Here is a 22,552-nt window from a genome sequence, read left to right on the forward strand (position 1 = left end):
CCGCTTTGTCCTGAGAGGCATGCTAATACCACTAGTCTTCCTCAAGGTTGGTTTTAGGTCTTCTTCATTATAGAAACCTCCTGGGACTGTGATTTACCAGATACCACATTCTTCTTCATAGTCCACATGTCCATCGTATACATTTTTTTATGTCAAATATATATATAATAATATTTTTGACTCATGTAAAATAAAGTGAAATGAAGAGCAACCTTGTGTACCCTTCTCTTTTTATTCACTTCTCTGTCTTTTGCCTGAATCTTGTCTAATTTCTGTCCTGCATTGATGAAATAACAGTGAAATTTAAGCTCAGTTGGCTCTTAAGAAACTCCATGATGTCACTGTGTAAAACCAGCTCTTGGAACACACCAGCTTGCATAACACACGTGAATCTCCAGTGTTATGTGCAGAATACAAACCACGAAACTGAAAGTGCCTGAAACTCAAATATTTTCTCTGTGGTTACTTGTCCAGGAAGGAGTTGAAAGGAAGATTTGAAATAAAATCTATAGCGGCAGGAAAAAAGGTGACAGAGACAGAGAAATGGGATAAATATCAAATATGGAGTCAGGTCAGACGGCAACAAAACACTTGAAACTTCCACATGGGAATCAAGAGTTTAAATACTGAGCTGGAGTGCCTCTGAGTGATTTACATACATTAGGCAACATCAAAAGGACTCTTTGTACACCTCTAAATCATTATTACTTCAAAAGCTCTGTGAATTTGTGAATTCAACCTGCATGCTTCACAAATCTGACCGTGCTGTTGTGATACTAGGTGGTATGGCTGCAGAATACAGAATTATGTCACAGAGCCTCTGGATAAGCCACAGGCTAGTCATGGTTTATCTTTTTTTTATGATTGTGTGCAGTGTATGACTATCTAAATAGAAGGCCTCTGTTTGGACAGTATAGCTGGCTCAGCCACCCTGACCACATGCTGTGAAGGGAGTGACCGCTCTCCATTCTCGAAGGCTTCTCATAATAAAGAGCCGTCCATGAAGAAGCACCTGGCAGGGATACCTTGCTATGATTTAATAAGCTGCGATCAACCTGGCTGGTCTGTGCCAGCTAAAAAAGAAGGGTCAGCTGTTACTACGGAAACCTGTATCTCCCTAATAATAATTTTATTATCTGCACTGGATGTTTAGATTGTCATGTAAATAGGGGGACATGCAAGGTGACAGCAGGCTGGAGCTGAAGGCTGGTGAACAGAAGCTGAGTGATTAGCAGTTGTGGAAACACACAGTAGAGGTAAGCTACTTTTTTTTCTAAAAAAAACTCAAGTGGAAAGTGTATGACAAATAGACAAGCAGCAAAGAGGAAGTCTTCAAGTTGCTTAAAAAGGGAGCCCTTCTTGGGTTTCGTCACATTCCTCCAGAACGTAGTAAAAACAAACTTCCCCCTGCTTTGTCACCAGACTATAAAAGAGCCGAGCTGCTGTCAAGCTTCTTAACTTGATATAGCTCATGATATAAAGGGTAAGAAACACATTTTCTTATACATATCTTTATGTGCTAAAAAGATACAAACAGTGTTTCAGTGACAGCATCATTATTGTGAAGCTAAATCTTTGAGGCAACAGTTTCCCTGTTGTAGTTAAGTCATTAACTTTATGAGGGTCACCGTTTTCACAACGTGTCCAACGTTTGTGCACATAGCAAGAGAGGGGCGGGAGTTAATGATAAAAGCATCATTGCGGAGTATTTACAATGCAGAGCGGGCAATAACACACTATTATGGTTTGTATACAAACTCGTGTGCCAGACCAATAGCTGCCTCCTCATTAAGAGATAATACGCCACCACTATAAAACGAAACATTGAAAATGAAGAAGTAACAGATCATTGGATGGTTTTTACGAGCTAAAGGTGTAAATTTAGCTGGAGGTAAAGTTTGAAATACTTTGCCGTGCGGTGTGGTAATCTCTTTTCATTCTCTCTTATCAGCAGAGCTCAAGGCCCTCGAGGAAACGATGAGCACTGGTTTATTGGGGACAGGAAAACCACGCTGTCTTGTCGGGTTTGTTCCAGGCCACTGACCCAATAAGGCGCCTTCGTCTCCTGTGGTTCAGACTGCCTGACGGATCAAACCTCCCTGCGCTGCAGTCTATTCACCCCCCAGGAGTCAAGGACATAATGTGACATATCCTGATCTCTGACTAACTTGAGTGACTTACACCGAGGCCAACATGCAGGAGTGCCACACTGTGCTGTGTCTCTCTGTCTACGTCATCACCTTTGTGCTGGGCTTCCCGGCAAACGTCCTCGCCTTCTACACGTTCTGCAAGAAAGTGAGGCAGAAACCCAGGCCGATCGACATCCTGCTCCTCAACCTGACCATCTCTGATCTCCTCTTCCTACTCTTCCTGCCCTTCAAGATGCAGGAGGTGATGAACAACATGGTCTGGGATATGCCCTACGCCCTTTGCCCGCTCTCTGGCTTCATCTTCTACATGACTATCTACAACAGCACCTTTTTCCTCACGGCTATAAGTGTAGAGCGCTACTTGGGCGTAGCGTTCCCCATCCAACACTCCCTGAGGCGCCGCCCCGCATATGCAGTTGCAGCCAGCATCTTCTTCTGGTTCTTCTCCATCAGCCACCTGAGCATTGTCTTCATCGTACCATTAATTCACCCCAATGAATCCCCCAGTTCTACCCCAGCCCCCAATGCCACAATCCACCCTGCCACAGATTCTGAACAAAAAACGGTGTGCTATGAGAATTTCACTGAAGCTCAGCTAAATGTACTCCTGCCTGTGCGTCTGGAGCTCTGTGTGGTTCTTTTCTTCATCCCCTTACTGATCTGCAGTTTCTGCTACATTAACTTCATCAGGATCCTCTCTAAGCTGCAACACATCGACCGCCGCCGCCGCCTGCGGGCCATCGGCATGGCTTTGGGGACGCTGGTGGTGTTCGCTTTATGTTTCGGCCCCTACAACATCTCGCACATTGTGGGCATAATTCAATGGAAAAGTCCAGATTGGAGGGATAAGGCCCTGTTGTGCAGCACGTTTAACGCATGCCTGGACCCTCTTATTTTCTACTTCTCTTCCTCTGCTATGAGAGGCAACGTGGGCAGCGTGATGGAAGGGGTTAAAAGTCGCCTTAACAGGTGCATGTGTTGTCACATGCTGCAGGCCTCGTGTGGTACAATTAACAAGACTCCAAAAGATAAGCAACGCAAACAAGACGAGAGCAATACTATCTGAGCTGACTGAAACGGGGCTGCGAGCAGCTGCCTTATAGCTAATTTGTCATTTTTTTTAATCCCTGCAAGCAGGAAATTAATGCCATGTTTATGTTTTTGCATGTGAGGAAAATGACTCAGCTGTGTACAGTGCGGTATGTTTTTGTTTGACTCTCTGATTAACTTCCTGGAGACAGGTAACTCTCTGTCAGAGTGAGCAAGCAACACCATTTTTTTCCACGAGACAAAGAGACCTCCACTTTTTTTGGTACATGTATGTAATGTGTGTCAGCTGCTGTGGAGCTCCAGGCAACAGCTTTGCACATCATCTCTAAGCAACAGGACTGCAAGCTTTTCCACCATGGACAGAATACGTTTTTTTGTTTGTTTTTTTTTTTTTTTTTTTTTTTTGCAGCATGCTCATTATGTGTTGAGCGTTGGAGGAAATTTGAATTGTGAGATGATGGATTGTATTTATCTTATATAAAATAAAGACACATTTTCAAACATAACATCATTTACATAAGTTATGACTCATAGATCATTTTGTAAAGCAATCCTGTCTGGGGTAAATCCTGTTTGTGTGTGTCGAAAAACAGCGCAGGTGTGAAAAGGAACCACACAAACACAATTTTCTTAAACAAGTCACACTTTGATGTAATTCAATGATGCTAATGTAGGCAGCAGCAGTCAGGGGTTTGTGTGCATTTCAGTGAGAGATGAGCGATACAGGGTCAATGACAAATGTGATGATATTTCATGTTTCATAAATGAAATGCATGTGATGCATGAATTTTTATACACAATTTCTATAAATAAAGACAAAAGAATCTTCTCTGATGTCACCGTTATAGGTTTACTAAAGAGCAGATTTGGAGCTCACAGCAGGAGGCTCCAGCTGTTTCTATGTGGATGACACCACCTTTTACACCTTTGGGGTTTCAGCTTTCAGTTTCAGTTTACTGCTTTTATCGCAATGTACTGTGCTATAATTACACATATTCGTGCTTACTGACTAAAAGGGGATCGTTGAAATACTTAAGGGACGTTTACCTAGAAATCCATCTCTGAGTCTCATCAAAGTGAAAACAGAGATGAAACAGTCTCTGCAGCTACTATCCACAGTTTGCTGTGGCAAAGTCCAATTTATTGTTTTTAGCTTTTAAAACAAGCCTAAAGCTGGTTAATTTTAAACTCTCACTGTGCCTGCTCGTCTACTTTTACTTCCCTTTTGTGATCTCTTGTTGGCCTGAGGGTAGTTAAGATGGTACATGGCTCATTGGGAGTATTACAGTTTACTAACCTTACTAACCTTAATGACATAACTGCTGTGGATAATGTTAGTTAATCCCCAATTTAAAGGTGTATAAACACATATGTTGACTGAACAGTTTTTTTTATGGTAGGCTGTAAATATGTTTATTTCTGCTGTCATTTTAATGTGACTTATTTGTTTAAGCCTCGAGTGGCCACTTGAAGAATTGCAGTTTTTTTTATAGCCTACTTTTAGTGTCGGCTTTATTTTTTCTCCCCTTGCTTTTAAATTACCAGCACTTGACATGAATTGACATGAATATAATTTTTAATGCATACAGACAGCCACAAAAGCAGGATTATATAAAATAAGAATTAAGGATTAAATCTGATCAATAGAAACTTTATCAAGTGGAAAAACAGCCTGTTATATCTTATAGTGTAGATATATGAGCATGTTCTAAATGTTTTTTCTTCTTCTTCTCCTCTTGGCTGTGTGGGCAGGCCTAAATTTAAAATGAACTTATACTCCAACACGTGAATCAAGATCTCACCACACATGCGGCAAAACACAAACAATTGCTTATCACACAAGTGGGAGCTGGCATCGGCTGTTAATCCTGTTTTGCGAGGATTATGCCTGCACAGAGGTTGAGCTGATCACTGTATCTGTTTGACAGGTGTATCATGCATGAAGCATTCATTTTGACGCACAGATTGGAATGAATGACTAAGAAGCGCGGGCTACCAGCCACTGGCACAATAAACAGATCCCCCAAAAAAACATGCTAGTCAGCATGCCGCAAAGATAAAACAACAACAACAAAAAAGAAGAAGTTAGAGATAAACAGATTTGATGCACACAGGAGAGAAAAATTGATGCTGTGTTTAGAGGACGAAAGCAGACTTGAAATTGCAAGAAACTTTCATCAGATAGAGAGAAAAATAAAATAAAAGGTCACATCCGTTACGCATAATGCAAATTTTCTTGGTTATTTTTTTTCCCCCCTCTGGGCTTGACTTTGTATGATGATGTTTGTCAAAGGTTGGTCAGCTGAGATGAGCTGCTCCAAACACTCAGAGGTCCTTCCTTTTGTTTTCTCTCCTATCTCATATTGTTTTTCCTGGAAGACAATAATTGGTTATTGCATCAATGTTGACTTTTTTCCCCCAACAATGTGCGATAGGTTATGGGGATAAGGTAGTGAGAGAAAAATAAATAAATAAATAATACTGCCCTACGTGAGGGGTGTGTATGCATGGTGTGTGTTTGGTAGAGGAAAAATATTACTCACATGGCAGACATCATTTTTTTCCCCTTCACACAGAAATGTTCCACTGCTGCGGAGAACAAGATCACATAAATTAAACATGGCTTCCTGACAGCCTCATGTAATTCATGCTTAGCATGTTTACTCTCTGTCTCTCTCTCACCTTCTAATAAAAACACAGTGGTCATAGCAGAGAGCATACACATCTTGAGGATATTCAGGATGACAATCAGTTCATTAGGGGAGGCATCTAGAAAGGTTAAAGAAAAAAAAAAGCCCACTGATTAGCGCTGACTTATCATGATATCGAGCTAGGCAGAATGAAATCAGAGAGGAGAGGTTGAACTGGCCTCGCCTGATGGACGTTCTCCTCCTCCCTGGGAGGAGAAGGTGTTTAAACATTGATTGGAAAAATCATTAATTTGTTCGAGTATGCAGCATAGCAGCCAATCTGTTGCCTTGGAATGATCAATGTCTGACCCACATTAACAGTCAAGTAGGGCAAACAGTGAGCGAGCTGACTGGTACTATGTGATGCTCCCTTTGAAGGGAGTGAAAAATGAAAATAAAAATACAGTTCTGCTCGAGGGCGGGGATGAAATGTGATGGTTGAATCATCATTTTTATTGTCACGACGATGAGCATTACAAAATATTTGACTATTAAAATTGAAAACATACAATCCTGCAAAATGTGAAGTTTATAAGTATGTGACATTATGTGGGCTTTTAATATTTTGTCTCTTAAATTTTACATTTTATGTGGAATATCAGGTCTCCTTGTGTGTTTCTTGTACCTCCTGTGGTTTCCCCTCCTCAGTAATTGCCTGCCCTGCATTCATTGCTTTCACCTGTGTCTTGTTCTCCCTCCTTCTCTATTTAATTCATGTCCTTTGCCTTCCTCCTGGTCAGTTGGTCTGTGGTCCTTGTCTTTGTTTGTGGCTTGTTGCAGTTTAGTGGGTTTTTTAACCCTTTCTGCCTTCCATGAAAACATTTGCTGATACTTAATGATGAAGTTTCCAAAGTTGCTGCCATGAATTGCATAAGTGGCGCTTTGGGTTTTTGTTTTCCTTCTTAATGCCTAAAATAACTTCGTACAGCTGACATGATGACTGACAACACTGCTTACTCATATTCTAGCTCCTCTTCAAATGACACATGGAGCTCATCTGTGATAGGCTAGGATTATACTCCCTCACAGATGCAGAACCATGCTTCTAATTTCTAAACTAGAGTTGAGCTGCTCTTTTGTCTCTTGTTGGTCTCTGTGTGTGTGTGTGTTCAGACAGGCAGGTGGTGTTGGGCCTGGCTGTCTCCACACCTGTGGTTCATCAACAATTTAGCCTCAGTCTACCATTGAGACCCTGTTTAGACATAGTCGGGTGTTTTCAAAACAAATATTTCATTGTGCACGCATCATTGTTTTCAAAAAAATTTCTGTTTACATTAACGGCATAAATACGCTCCCAAGAGCCACCATGACTACGCCAGGCCTGTGGGTGGCAGTGTAGGAAGAAGAAGAAAGCCGTGCAAGCCAATCAAAAGCCTCATTGATGCAGTCTGGTTCTCTGTGTCAGAAGTTGTTCCAAAATTGCTGAACCTGGAGACCTAACATGTCTCTGCTCCACTACACAGTAAGAGGAGCAGTATCTGTAAACGCAAACACGTAAAAAGTGCTGACACCAACAGAAATGCAAACGCTATCCGGAATGCTTCCATTACTAGACTACAGCTGCTCTGGCAGCCGTACTACACAAAAAAAGGTCGCATGAACTGACGCGCAGACTGCCGCAAACTCCGTTTTTCTCATCTTTAGTCAGTTCACATTCAAACGTTTTCCAAAATCTCCACTTCTGCCGGAGTTTTTAGAAAGATTTGTTTTCAGAGGCGAAAACTCTGTTTATGTGTAAATGAAAGGCACAAATGAAGGGAAAATTCTTCATTTTTACAGATACCCGTGTATGTGGTTTGAGTTTGTCTCGGGCTGCGTTAACGCGTTAATGATTTGTCTGTATTGTGTCTTTACAAATTTCTACTTTCTCTGCCCCGCCCGCCTGCCTTTCATACCTGGCATGGCTTTCTGAAAAACTTTCTCAACTGGATTTCTTAGCAACATTCTTTTTCTAAATATTATAAATGAATAAGACATTTCCAATCCAGTCTTTATGCTACTTGCCTATTGTTCAACATTGACTGTTTACATGTACAGCAAAACTTCAGTGTTAACGAATAAGAGCATACTCACAATAAGACACTGCCATCATTTTCTAATTACCCTAAGCTGATCAAGGTCATATTTGGAGCAAACCTTAATCGAATTAAAACATGTGGAGTATGCCAGACTTAGTTATAAGACTTAATGGCATTCTCACATCATTTTTGCAGCAGTTTGCTGAATAAGCATTCACTATTCTTTCTAATAAGTTCTGGCAGCAGGATTTCACCCCAATACTCTGGTAGATTCTTGGCATAAATGAGGCGCTAACGCTAACAAGTCTTATGGCACTGCATTTTATTTCTTTGAGTTCTTTTTCTTCATTTTTGAGCATGTGAATGAGAGTGAGAGTTGTCAATAAATAACAATGCAGAATAGCAACACACCTCAGACAGCATGGGAATTATTACAGTAAAATAATCTGCCTACGGCATGATTTGACGTTTATTCACAATATGCTGGGTAACAGATGAACTGGAATATTCCTGTCTCTGAATATTGAGTTGGCCAGAATATGGACATTATTAAATAAAATATCAAAATATGGTTTGCATGAGGGAACACAGTGTGGTTTGACTGCTAACAAGGCATAGATTTGTGAATATTATTGCCACATGAATGCATTTATTTTGCACACATGTAAAATAAATGGGACGCTTCTCTGTGTCTGCGGTATATGACAAGTTAGTATGTGTTAAGTAAAACAGATAGTAAGTAAGTTTTGTTTAAACTTGTCGATGATAAATGAATTCAGTGAGTAGTGGTGACACAGTGACACATGCTGCAACAGTGATTCATACCTCTGACAAAAGGAGGGAAAAAACAGTAGGTATGGTAACATTTAGAGCCATCTGTCACAGCCAAACTGACAGACGAAAAATGCACGACTTCCAAAAAGCAAATAATTAATAAATAATGACAGCTGGTGGGTGGAACATAAAAAAGTCATTTTTTATGTTGAAGCATTTTCTATTTACCCCAAATGAAGGAAGCCGTCAGAGGAGTTGTCATGGCAGGGTGGTCCTGCACTGTACACGTGAAGCTGAGCCCCGCTTTCAACGACTGCTTTTTTGGCAAGAAGAGAACACTAAAGAGATAAACCTCCCGGCTGTGGTTGTCCATCACTTGGAAACACTTTGACTGTTGAGGAGGCCTGGAGCTTACTGACCAGTCTGAAGACAGCAGGAATCTGTCGGCCGGGCGTTCAGACAGGTTACCGTGAGGGTTGTCGACAGGGAGGGTGCAGTTGTTGAGTGACAGGTGATCGATATCGACCGCTTCGCTTTGGTAGGTCCAGGTGATGGTGAGCCTACTTGGGTGGAACCCTCCGGTGAGACATAGGAGGGCCCACTGGCCGCTGAGTGGCTCTGGAGGAATCTGGAGGTACAATTTGGGAGCAGATGGTGGTGCTAGAATGACAACAAGCACCAGTTTAGATGAGCTGATTCCAAGAAAATATGGGTCACTGCAGAGGCAAATAATAATAATATACAGGGGAATACAGGGGAAAGTAGGACAGAAATGAGGTGGCATTAGTCATCATGCAGTCTATCTAAACAAGGAAGAATTACACGGAAGAGCGATGAAACATTGTGCTTAAAATATCTCAAAACATGCACTGTTGGACGACAACAGCTTCTATTAGGATGCTACATCCCATACTACTAAAAAAAGCAGAAATAGAATAGATAGAGAACACAGTAAATCATGAGGAAAATAATTATTATCGTTAGAAACATGCAATATCAATTGTTATTTGTTGGAGGCAATGTTGCATTCTGGGAAAATCAAAAGGAAGCTTTTCTTCCGCATGAAGGATTTCCACATAATAGTTTGGCCATCCCTCCCTGCCTTGTTTTCTGGTGAGTTTCAATTCCCTGGGCAAGATCGATACAAGGCACCGTGCATGGTGCCGGGGTGATTATTTCTAGATCTGTCATGAAACTGCTCAGGCAAAAAGATGAACTCTGAGGGAATTTCACATGACTTGAATTTTATATAGATCGAGCCGAGCCGTTCGGCCGTTAAGCGCGGGCCCTCCACAGGCGCCTCCTCACACTTAAAACACTGTGGCTGTGGTGCAGAAAAGTATACAAATGAGACATAACTACCAGCCCAGCAACATCATACCAAACCTTAATAAACTTGCGGACATGTTCGTTTGTGAGACCAGCCATTTGTTTCTCACCCAAAACGACGAGCTCGGTGCCGTTACCACGCCCCGGGTCTTTCTGCAGCACGTTCACCTCGCAGTAATACCACCCAGAATCCTCCAGCGCCACCTCAGCGATCACCAAAGAGGAGGTTTGATTCTTCTCCACGACGCTCTCCCTGGATGATTTGGGGATGAGCTGCTTTTCCGACTTCATTTTGAACCACTGAACCCCGTACTTGAGGGATTCTACTTTGAAATGACAGGACAGGGTTGCCGTCTCACCCCGCATCACACTGAGAGACCGAGGATACTGTCTAACCCTCAGTCCCTCCGGGGTCGCTGTCAGGGCTAAAGACAGAGCCATTAATACAATGTGTCATACAAGGAACTTTTAAAAAGTGCAGAGCAGACCTGCGGGTCAGCTACAAATACTTTAAATATGCGTTTAGTATGCCAGGGTGACAGCTGGAGACGGATGTTTGCCAGACTTAACGGAAAACCCAAACAGACACATGAATAAAACTGGAAGTCCATTTAGTATAATTTCACACCAAAACACTCTCAACTTCACCAAAAACAAGGAAAATATTTGATTGTAACTGCTGCTTGTAGTGATGAAGTGATTATTGAGTATGATGATGACAAACTGCTAAAGATAGGCAACAAAACACTCACAATTACAGCACAAATGATACACACAGACACACACAGGAGTCTTTTCCCCCCCTAATAAATTCTTGGCAGAAATTGCTGTTTATGTTTGTATAACAACAGTGATTAATGTTTTTCCATGAATATTAGAAGTTTGAATTGAATGATGAAGGCTAATATAAGAATATTATAATAACAACAACACAAGCCTTGTTTTCAGACTGACCTGGTACTCCACTTGCCAACAATAGAAACAAACACAGGCGAGGCCAGTCATCCATGCTGCTGCTGCTGCTGCCGCTGGCTCCAAGCTCTAGAGGGGAAACACTGTAATTTCTCCGGCACTCTTACGTTTGAATCTTGCTGAGTATTAAAAATGTGATGCTGTCAGCTCTTTCTCCACGCTCAGAGGTGATGGTTCATTAATAGGTCACGCTTCGACACGAACCTGAATCTCTGAGATCGTTGAGGTGAGAAAACTACATGTGTCAGTGTCTCAGCAGACAAATAGGTACTCTGTCTGCACGTTGAAACAAACCGCAATGCAACAGTAAGCAAGTTAAGTTTATGTTCGCACAGTCTTTAAAATGATGTGAACAGCTTCTGATTTGTAAAATGTCAAGTTTAGACGGGGGGAACCCCCCCCCCCCTCCAACTTTGACAGAAGTAGCAGATCTGTGGCAAACATGTTTAGACACGGTAACAAGTTCTTGTTGTTTTGATGCATTCCACAACTCTTGTTTTGATTTCTCAAAGTTCTCCTTGTGAATATGAATTTCCTGACCGTCCTTAATGAGCAGCAGTATAATGAATCAGTGCCCTCTGAGGGGAGACGGCTCGCTATCCTAGGTGAAATCCTCATCATCAAAGCTGGAAGCGGGAAGTTTCAAAGTAGAAGAGTTGACGAGGAGGAATAAAAAGGGTCAGCTTCAAACTTAGTTTCATCTTAAAAAGAAAACACAGACATGTAAATTACTTTATAAATAAATAGTTGAACTTTGACTGCAACATGCTGTGACAATCCTCCAGTAGAAATGCCTCCAGCCAGACACAAAAGGTTAAATGGGGAGAATGCTTATTATGTGTGTCTAAATATCTTTAAATTCTCAATTTGTGTTGAGGCATCTGGAGGACAATCCCATTTTGGCAACATGTTTTTCCATACGAGCAGAAATATTAAGTGTGATTTCAGCAGTAACATTTCTTATTATTAGAGGAAATATGTGTAGACAGAGCTTGTTATCATCAATAACTCCACAGTTTAAAGAGTTTGTGGAATATTTTATCATGAAAAAAAAAATAATATGGATGAAGATTATTAATGACAGGGTTTGAAAAATCTGCCTTTTTTATTTTGCTCTTTTGGTATCTGGATGAAGCCTAATAAGCCCATAGAGTAATCAGCATGGTGAAGAAGTGAGTTCAAACATGGCACAGAGAGAGAGAGAGAGTGTTAAAGACGAGCCCCTCAGCGCTGATGGCTGCCATCCAGTAATGTAGATTTGTACTTATCCAGCACCAGCCCCCCATTCACCTGATTAGCTACCCACAGTCCTCTCAAGATGAAGAGTCTTCACGTCGTCCTCTAAAAAAAAAAGATGGTATTTTTTCAATTTTTCCAGTTACATTCTACACATCTGGTGTAGACATACCCGCTTCTGCTCTAGCTTATAAATAACACGTTTAATATACAATAGGCTAATGCAAAGACTTTAATTCCCAGGACGTTCATCTGACTCTGCTGGCTGCAGACTGTTGGTATTATAAGCTGCCATTGGGCTTGTATTTAACGCTGTGCTCTCCTCCCCTGCTTCTTTAAGCCTGAGCTAGTTATAATTGGTTTAAAGAAATACAAACATGACAGCTTTTTTCTCTCCTATAGACACAAAGAAAATGGATAGCTTGAAATTATCTTGGTACAATTAAGATGATTGAAAGAGGATTGCACATGCTTTTTAACTGTGGCACTGTGCAAGGGTCAGAATCAATAAAAATCAACCATAGCGCCAATTACAGAGTGCACAGTGAATAGCACTATTCTTACTGGACGTCTTTAAACAAAGGGAATACTGCTAAAATTGTGTTACTAGAATTAATTAGAACAGATTAACACCCCCAAAGCCATTCATCAATTTGTTTGATAATCCATGACTAAATACATGCAGGTGTTTAGAAGTCGAAGACGAGGAGAAACAGATGTCTGTCATTGACAAGAGGACGACGAGTAAGAGAGTTTCCTCCTGTTTCTAAAGCCTCTAATTTGTAGCTACAGCTCAGCTGGAAAAGCACATGATGACAGGCATCATTTTCATATTAATGATCGGGGATGATTGCGGATCACAAACCAGGACAATAATATTTATATTAGTCGTCAGGAAAAGAAGACTAGATTTAATATGAGATGTGTAGGACGTCAAAACCAGATGTGACATTTTTAATAAGAAAACTTGCAGACACAACAGAAGCAGAGGCTCTTTGCTCAGCAGGAAGCAAACGGCAAGCTGAAGCAGCTCACATTGACCTTACCTCCTTTCTAAACCACAGAGGCCAACAGAAAGGCAACAAAACACACACACATACACACACACACACACACAATGAGTTCTGTTAAAAACAAAACAGACTTTTTATTTTTTTGTCTCCCTCATTTTAACTCCACTTCATGGAATAAAAGAAAGAAAGAAAGAAAGACAGTGAAATAAAAGACAAAGAAAACAAGTTTCAAAAACTAAACAGATCAAAAAAAAAAAAGTACAATCATCGCTTCGCAGCACTAAACATCTGTCAGGGAGCAAGACAAATGTTTTGTTCCTTTCATTCTCTCTCCAGTGTTTACATTGATAAGATCTTGAGAAATGTAAAAAAAAATAATAATAAAAACTGTCTGTAATCGTGTGTGTGTTTGTGTGTTATGAATGAACCAAACAACCTGCCCTGGGGGGGGGCTCAGAGAATACACACACAGACACACTGCTGGTATGTGCAGCCCCTTGAATTACTCATTGTGGAGTTTCTGCACACTCTTACCACACACACCTTTATATCTGAAACAGCAGAGAGGGCAGACTATGAGAGGTGGGAGGTTCATTTCAGGTTCGCACACACACACACACACACACACACAAAAGCAAAAGTGTGTGTGTGTGTAGAGAGTAAAAGGAGACAGAGAGAGAGAGAGAGAGAGAGAGAGAGAGATGGGTTCCACATCAACCTAAGCTAGCACATTCCTGCAATTATACACGGTGGGTCTCTTCTGGTAAAATGTGTTATTAGTTTCCAAATGAGATATTTTCCATTACTTTGCAGTGAGGGTTCTGGCACCGATATTTCCCCCTTGAGGCGCACTGCACTTGACCGGCCTCTATCATACATCCTGTCACGTAGCCCAGCCTCCAGCTCACCTCACACAAGACTTGTGTGAGGAGCATCTGTGACCGTCGCCACGGCCCGACATCCCTTCACTCTCATAACTGCAATATAAATCAGCACAAAAACACCAGTTTGCCGCTGTCACTGTGAAAGAAATCCAACTTTCCCCTGTCAGTCCTCTGCACCACAACCAATATTTACCCCCCGTTTTGATTGACAAGGAAAATGCCAGGCGTGGGATGGTAATTCAGAGAGGCCAAGTAATGGGACTCTTTCTATGTTGAAGATGTGAGGTGGGCGACTTAATGACTAGGGGAGACGCTGTGGGCGAGATGCCTCCATTGTGTCGCGTGGTCGGTGCGTGCGTTGCTGTTGCTCAGCTGGTGGAGTGCAGCATGCTGTTAATTAGCCAGACGCTGGTGTTCTCAGAGAGGTGAGTGATTGACAAGATGCCATCTGTGTCACAGCGAGGAAGAGGGTGAGACTGCTTGCTCTGTGGCCCAACATCTTCTTTCTTTTTCAAATAAATACAGAACACCTCGACTGAATGAAGTGGAAACGATTTTACTAGTCTAATGGCTGCAGAGCTCAGTAACACTGCAGAATAGACAAAGCAGTTAAGGCTTTGTCAATTTGACAACACACATGCTGCATTGAAAAAACTCACACTATAAGCAAAGCAAGAGGGTGTGTCAAAAGTCCCCATAGACCTCCATGTTATAAGGTCAAACTTTACAGTAGAAATATCTATCTATCTATCTATCTATCTATCTATCTATCTATCTATCTATCTATCTATCTATCTATCTATCTATCTATCTATCTATCTATCTATCTATCTATCTATCTATCTATCTATCTATCTATCTATCTATCTATGTATCATTAATGTGTTATCATGCTCAGCGTATAAAGACTTTCCTGTCTAGCTTGCTGTATACCACTGCACCATTAGCATCGATAATGAAAAGCTCTGGGTCTTAATATGCTTGCAACATTGACTTTGCCCATGAGAACTGAATGAGCTTGTATATGGTTGGTAAACAATGGATAATTAGGATAATGTATGGGAATTAAGGCGTGCTTTGCAGTAAAGGACATGAGCAGGGGATTTGGAACAATGCTAATCATTCATATATAATTGTTACTATGCGTAGCACATCCTTTTTGATATACTGACTCTGTTTGGCGAGATGACTGCAATTTCTCTCAAATGACATCAAATTATGATATGTTACATAGAATTTTCTTATGGTTGCGCATCTTATTCACACCTTGTGTTTGCGTGTTTATAATATCTAGCTATGTATGCCTTCCAACGCAGTATCTCCTGCCACAGACAAGTGAAAAATCTGCAGGTTGTATTTCTCTGATTACGAAATAAAAAAACTACCACACCCGACAAATTGCAAATACAGTGCAGAGTGGATCATTTATGGTCAACTGCACATCATGTCACAAAACAAACCACAAACAGAAGAGCGGATTGACTTGAAAAGAAAAACAAAATGATTAATTCTTCATTCTGTGGCTCTGCACCATAGTGAACACATAGTTTACCGAGCTGACATTACAGCTTGCCCAAATAGTTTCGGAGAAGGGCTTAAAATCAATGCGCAATTAGGGGTGTCTTGTATCAGGCATGATGAATTATGCTCTCTGTTCTAAGGCTGGTCTATAGACACTTGATCAATTCAGCTTCTGGAGACCCGGTAAGGCATGCCAGGGAGAAATTGCTCTATTCCAAAGCCATTCAGTCGAATGTATTGATTAACCATTGCGTTCTGAATTGAAGGTCTGTCCAGGATCTGTTCTATGCTGCAAAGGGTGTTGTAGGAAAAAGGCCAGAGCCGGCTGAAGACAGTGGTACTGTCACAACCCTATGCCCCATTTACTATTATGCGGTCAGTTCAGGAGCAGCGTGTGTTATCTGTCCACACTCTAAAGAACTAAAATCACAATGCCCTGAAATGAAATTGAAAACAAAAACAAACCCGGTCATAAAAAAGAAAAGAACATGAAAGAGCACTGCAGTGCACTGTGAACTGGCTCTGTGCACTACTTTTGTGAACAACAGCTTCATTTCTTCTTATTAACAAAGATTCTGTAAACAGATCATCATAACCTTCAGCTACAGGAGCCAATCAACACTTTCTCATCAGGGTGCGAGAAATGTAATTAGGGGGCTGAGGAAACGTCTTGTTTATATCACTGTAAACTCATTGAACCCCAGTTGGGGTGTTATTTATACACTTGAAGTAGGCCAGACTGTGTTTGTGATCAAGGCTATGTTAATGCTATTCATATTACATAGTGCAACCATAAATAGTGAGTGGTACACCTTCCCCTGGGAAAGTCCACAGCACTCAAGTTTGGAAATGCAATATGAGCGTCTGTCTGTCTTCTTCCCCTAAATGGAGAGTTCACTGTCTGGCTAGTGTCATCCCATCTCCCTCTGGCTCTCAGCTTTTGGATTTGCATCGTCAGGATATCCTCCCACAGGCCCGTCATGCCGGGTGCTCTCTCAGCAGCATCCTCGTCTACCCTCAAACAGTGCACCCAGGGGATCTGCTGCCTCTTCGTCCTCATCCCAAATGTGTGGCTCTTAATACAGTACTGTGCAAAGTTTATTTCAGATTTACAAACATCCCATAATACCATAAGCATGACTTCTGATTTGTCCTGACTTTGGCTTTGTCCCCAGAGCCAGAAGGGTAAAAGGACTCAGCAACAGATGCTCCCGCAGGACAGTATGAAAAGACAGAAGACAATGAGACTATTTAAATCCTCTGGAGTTGTGACAATATACCTGGAAGTACCTTGGAAAAATGTGTACAAAGTAAACGGGTACATTCTAAAAGTAAACAGTGGTGACACTAAATCTCCATTTGGTTTGTTTTACTGTACTGTTTATGTTAAATAAAAACACTTTTGCACAGCACTGTACATATTTTCAATACCCATGAAAACCATTCCTTCATCTGGACCCACAAACCTCAACACGACATATGATCAGGGATGCACGATATTATCAGGAAGTCATAGGGCAGTCATGATAATGGCATCGGCCCAAAGTGAGGTGTCGATGCCGAATAATACTCATCACAAATGACATCATCAGACCAGTAAGGGTAAAATGGGGACAGGCTTGTCTGTATGTTTAGACCCATCTCGTTACATAATGAATGCACAGTCAATGTCAGATACATGAAGCCAAAGTAGATCAGATTTTTAACCAGGGGAGACAAAGGTTTGATCCCTTTTGGGTGCCATTTAAATTTGATTATACAATATATTTCCTCTTAACGCACACCCTGTTGGCTGGATTAGGTATACAGTTGAATAGTTTTGTTTGGAAAAACACATCATGGTTTCAGGTCATCAAGTACCAGGGGTTAATATTAGGGTTAGTTACAGCTCTTGCCCCTTCTGTGCCATGGTTTTCTGCCTGCAAATGAGCAACGGATGCAGCCTAATGGCAATTATTTAAATTATATAAAGCCCCTCTAATGAAGTCTAAAGGACTATATTAAAGCTGACTCCGACGAGATACCTTTGGCTTCATATATGTGACACTGTCAGACCCAGACTATGCATCTGTGTGTATGTGATGAGGTCGAAGTGAGAACACCCTGTGATGACTGCTTAGCATAGATGGGTCGGGATTTACCATTCTGTAAAATTAGATAGAAAAATAACCATTTTACACATATTGGTAAAGTGAGTTTACTGGATATCGTGCATCCCCGGATACAATCCTTCATATTTTTTTCAAATTCCTCCCATACATACATTTTGACGTGCTTTTTTTCAAACCCACACTGAGAAACATGATATTTTTTTCTGTATTTTTTTTATATCTTCTGTTTTTTATGTTCATCAAGGACAGATTATGTACAGATGTTATATTCCACTGAAAAACCCCAGTGGGATGCTGACATGGAACAATACGTGAGAGACAAACATTTAAAAAAAATGGCAGAGGGAGTGAATGAGACATAGAAGCAAACGACCTGCTCTTGTGCTTGAAATGGAATCCATCATTGTTTCTGGAGATACATGCACAGTGTGCGTTCTGTCACACGAATACATTGCAGAGGGCAAGACTTTTTTCTGAAGTACAACATGTAGCGTTTTCTTTCTTTTTTTGTTGTTTTTTTTTTCTTTTAGATTAAGGGCCATTTAAACAGAGCTTCACAATCATTTCAGAGTACTGTACACATTAAAAGTACAACAACAGACTTATTTGATATTGGCAGATTTTCAGGTATAACACCAACAGCTGACTGATATCTCTCATCACACAGTAAGATTAGGGCTTATTGCTGGTTTAAAAAAAAAAAAGAAAAAGAAAAAATAACACACACACACATTCAGACATGTGATTCAATAATGAGAAGTTCCCCTCTCAGGTCACAGCAGTTCAGTTGGGGTAAACTCATCTCTCTCTCCATGCAGGCTCGTTATGGCAGATTTGCATATAGTCGCTGCATGTGAGGAGAACCGAGAGCGCCGCTGTATGTCAAACATAGGGCTTTCCTCCCACTGTCTGTGCTGTGTGGGTATGGTGGAGGGGGTGAGGGTGGGGGTGGGGGTGGGGGGTTAAGGGATAATTGTGCCATGTGGTACCCATGCCTGCATGTCACAGGTACACACTGAGGGGTGAGGCGGGGGGAAGTACCAGTGCGCCAAGGCGATATTGTCCTTGAAGAGGATTTTTGTCAGTGACGGGATTGAACTTGATTTATGGGGGCCGTGGCTGGACGGCTGGAAGGACAGGTGGAGCCCAGGCTCCTTCACTTAGCCAGCCACAGGTAACGGCTAATTACATCTTTATCTCCCTGCGGTCTGGCGGAACAAGAGTGGACTTGCGGCCACGACCACGACTGACATGGATCCAAATCATTTATCTAGCTGGTCGGAGAGAAACGCACTATGACAAGCAGACAAAATGTGCTGTAAATGTGTGTGTTTGATGCGGTTAACAGCGTGGCAAAGACAAGACACAAACTGTTACAAATTATAAATTACACCATTATTCGCCGCCTCTGGATGAAATGATCCCTCATACTGTTTCAAATGTTTTTAAAAAGCTTGTCATGGCAAAATAGAGAACATCACTTTGAAAACCTTACACCTTTTTTTTGTTGTTTTGTTTTTTTTCCCTATGTTGTTCAATATGTGTGTGTTTGTGTGTGTGTGTATGAGTAAAGTACAAAAACTTTTTTTCCCCACGCACAGTTCTTTACCATCAGATTTTGTTCATTTTTTTCACATGGAATTACTATTCATAGTTATTCAAATACTTATTAACATCATCATCGTCATCATCATCATCATCATCAGTAGTACTATTAACACCAAAAAAGTAAAAGCCTTGCAGAGTAAAACAGACACAGTGCAGGGAGGAAGGACAGGAGGAAGAGGAGTAGGGGAGGGAGGAATGGACTCACAACAGGAACATCTCTAACCAGTACATGCTATCAACAAGCGACAAAGAGGATGGAGCCGCAGCTTTGAAACAGAAGACAGTTTTTGTCAGTGGACAGTCTCTTGCTGCTTCAGAAGGCTGGAGCGGAGCCGAGGCCTTATGGGAGATGTTGTTCGAGGCGACTTTGATGTCGCCGGCGAGGCCTCTGTGCTGCATATATATTTACACTGTGGAGGGAGGGCAGGAGGGAGGAAGAAGGAAGGAAGGAGGGAGTGACACAGAGCAGAGAACACTATAGCGATGGCGACTAGACAGAGCACGCTGAACAGAGAGGAGGGGCTGGGGGTGGGGCATTAAAAAGGTTTGGGTAGTGAGGGTGTCTACATGCGAAACCTCAGTATAAACCCCCAAAATTACATAAAGGGGTAGTTGAGACTGACGCCGTCGCCACCCACCCTTTTTTTTTTTAAATACATTTTGACATCATTCATAGCAGCTTCACTGCTACACAGTTAAATCAAAAAGCCATACTTGTGTGTTCGTGTGTTTGTGTGTGTGTGTGATCAAAGGGTGACACTTTACATGGCCACCAACTGGACGATTTTCAAAAGGGTCACATGACCGCCAGTATCACATTAACTATCATATCCACCATAAACTGTTGTATAATTCCAATAAGGCAAACATTGTAGGTCAGTCAGCAGTCTATATTACATAAATGATCATCCAGTTGTTAGATTATCTATTTTCTCAGTGATGACCGACACAATTATCATTAATATACACTCTCTATTAACATCAGCCCAGTCGTAATGGGAAAACAAGGTGAGAAGGAGGAGAAGGAGGAAGAGGAGGAGGAGGAGGTGGGGGGGGGGTACCAAGTCAGATAAATCTGCAAGGCATTGTGGGAGACAGGAAGAGAGACAGACTGTGTGTAAACGAGAGAAAAAGAGATTATGACAATGAGTTGACCTCAAAATTGACTTGAGGGTGCAGGGGAGGTGAGTGTGGGTGGGGGGGTGCGGAGGGGGGGGGGCAGTCGTGTTGTTTGATGCAATGATTCAATGGCTCCTGGAATAATGCATATTCTTTTTTGTTCACAGTGATGGGTTCGTAATTAAAGAATTTCATTTCCTTTTTCCTTCCGTAGTCGGGGAGAAAGAGAGGAGGAGGAGGAGGACGAGGAAGAGGACAGGGAGAGGAGGGGCTTTCGGGGACAATTCCAGGTGGAGTTTTCTCATTACACCTTCAGCAGAAGAATGGCGGAGAGGGAGACCCAGACACACATGCTGACACTCATCCCTGCTTGTAAACCGGTCCCTCGCCCCTGTAGGGCCCCCGGTCCTGGACAGAGGAAATTAAAAAAAAAGAGAGAGAGAGAGAGAGAGAGAGAAAGAGAAGAAGGTGTGATTAGAAAGCTGCAACCATTACTAACAGGTGAAGTCTCTGCTGGTGACAGCTGCTGCCACCAGCAGACCCTTCACATATTACAATTAATTACCCAAATTAATGGGACAGCCTGATATAATCTTGGTAAACAATTTAGCAGTTTGTGTTTAACATTTGTGTCCCTGTCTCCAAATCAGAACGATGCTTCATGGACAAAAGTATTTGGACACTTAGCCACCATATGTGTTGGTCTGGCCTCTTCTTTTTGAGGTTTCCTGTCTTGCCCATTAAACATTTAGACAAACAGTCAGTAAGGCAAACACATTACTGTGTGTTTGTCTATTTTATGGACAGACATTTTCAACTGGTCTGTTCATAAAATAGAAATATGAATTAATCATAGGCAAACAGTCGGTGAGGCAAACAATCATCTAGCAGACTGCAGCTTCAAGAGTTCCCATCTTTAGAGCTAGAAACGGACCAGCAATAAACTACACTAGAGATGCAGATAGTGTCAATTTCTCATCAGTTTGTATGTCTGGGTCATGCCAAACACATGTGACAGTAGGGGAAGTTGTGGATAAAAAGCAGGCTGAGAGCTACCACCACTCTTTTTGTTTGCCTGAGCTCTCATGAAAGTTTCATTTTTATTCGTGTAAAGCTGACAGTTAAATCCAACTTTATCCGGGCCGCAAGCTTTATTAACATCTGTGCTCGACACATCTGAGTGACCTCTATGCAGACAGATAATATTTTAGGAATATGCTCAATCACAATCTTAGACAAGGTTGACAGTTTGACTTGCCAAACGTGGCTGAAAAAAAAAACATTCATCAACGCTCCGTTTCCATTCAGCTGTGCCAGGAAGCTTAGCCAGCAAGACAGCACATGGAGAAACCACATGACATCACTGGCATGCAACCCAATTAATGTTTTAACTTACACCTGTGAAAAAAAAGAGCTGGATTAAAAGTTGAATCAAGGGTTTAATAGGAGCCCTGCTGTAGAGGTACCTATGGTGAATGTTAGATTTTTTTTTTTGGTATCACTTTGCATGTGCTGGTTGTGATAGAGTGTGTCTCAAAGCTGATAATATGCATTGACACTGAAAACAAAACATGTTGCTAATTTAGCTTACACAGAAAAAAGCACTACTGCACACCGAAATCAAATAAAAACATATTTCCAAATACAGAAGCTGCAATTAATGAAAGCACAGGAGGCTGCAATTGAGATGTTTCCAGGGTGCTGGGACAAGTGATTAGCCCAGCTGAGGCACGTCTGTTATTGTGACTCATGAAGTTTCTAAATCAGAACAGCTACGTTTGAAAAGTCTCTGCAGTGTGGTGGTGTTTTCAGCAGCATTGTTTGAAGATATTCTCCAGTTTGTTTGTGTTTTGTCTGTTTGTATGGTGAACCAGAGATGCCAAAATTATGTTATTTCAGTTGTGTTTTATTCTGTATTTGTGTAATAATTCCCCCATTATGTATTGTTTGATTGATTTATTCAATCATTTGTTTTTTAATGCATGCTTATAGGATCACCCCTTGGCACTCTTTGTGCCCCTCACTTGAATAAAATGAACAAAGAGCGTCATTTTTGCTGAAATTCTTGACATATTTA

The 22,552-nt window shown here is 41.5% G+C and overlaps 3 protein-coding genes across 5 annotated transcripts in view; 1 reads left to right on the plus strand and 2 right to left on the minus strand.

Annotated features, from left to right (window-relative positions):
• The first annotated feature begins 1,020 nt into the window (after positions 1 to 1,020).
• LOC114448669 (free fatty acid receptor 2-like) lies at positions 1,021 to 3,535 on the plus strand. 3 transcript variants are annotated; one of them, XM_028425777.1, is made up of 2 exons: positions 1,021 to 1,256; positions 1,952 to 3,535. In XM_028425777.1, the coding sequence occupies exon 2, from the start codon at positions 2,194 to 2,196 to the stop codon at positions 3,214 to 3,216; it is 1,023 nt and encodes a 340-aa protein (XP_028281578.1). In that variant the 5' UTR covers positions 1,021 to 1,256; positions 1,952 to 2,193; the 3' UTR covers positions 3,217 to 3,535. The 3 variants fall into 3 exon arrangements, with proteins under 3 accessions (XP_028281578.1, XP_028281577.1, XP_028281579.1); XM_028425776.1 differs by lacking the exon at positions 1,021 to 1,256 and adding an exon at positions 1,390 to 1,483; XM_028425778.1 differs by lacking the exon at positions 1,021 to 1,256 and adding an exon at positions 1,430 to 1,483 and having other exon boundaries at positions 1,955 to 3,535.
• Positions 3,536 to 5,254: 1,719 nt separating this feature from the next.
• On the minus strand, positions 5,255 to 11,052 carry LOC114448917 (tyrosine-protein phosphatase non-receptor type substrate 1-like). Its single transcript, XM_028426162.1, has 6 exons — positions 10,966 to 11,052; positions 10,122 to 10,436; positions 8,911 to 9,342; positions 5,883 to 5,969; positions 5,744 to 5,789; positions 5,255 to 5,572 (listed from the first exon to the last, which is right to left on the minus strand). The coding sequence occupies exons 1-6, from the start codon at positions 11,018 to 11,020 to the stop codon at positions 5,554 to 5,556; spliced, it is 954 nt and encodes a 317-aa protein (XP_028281963.1). The 5' UTR covers positions 11,021 to 11,052; the 3' UTR covers positions 5,255 to 5,553.
• Positions 11,053 to 18,666: 7,614 nt separating this feature from the next.
• Positions 18,667 to 22,552, minus strand: part of iglon5 (IgLON family member 5) — a 93,221-nt gene continuing 89,335 nt past the window's right edge. The window contains exon 8 of the mRNA XM_028425482.1: positions 18,667 to 20,883. Coding sequence (XP_028281283.1) covers positions 20,780 to 20,883 — 104 coding nt within the window. The 3' untranslated portion in view covers positions 18,667 to 20,779. The remainder of the gene's footprint in view (positions 20,884 to 22,552) is intronic.

Source organism: Parambassis ranga, chromosome 16, assembly GCF_900634625.1.
Source record: "Parambassis ranga chromosome 16, fParRan2.1, whole genome shotgun sequence".
NCBI classification, from domain to species: domain Eukaryota; kingdom Metazoa; phylum Chordata; class Actinopteri; family Ambassidae; genus Parambassis; species Parambassis ranga.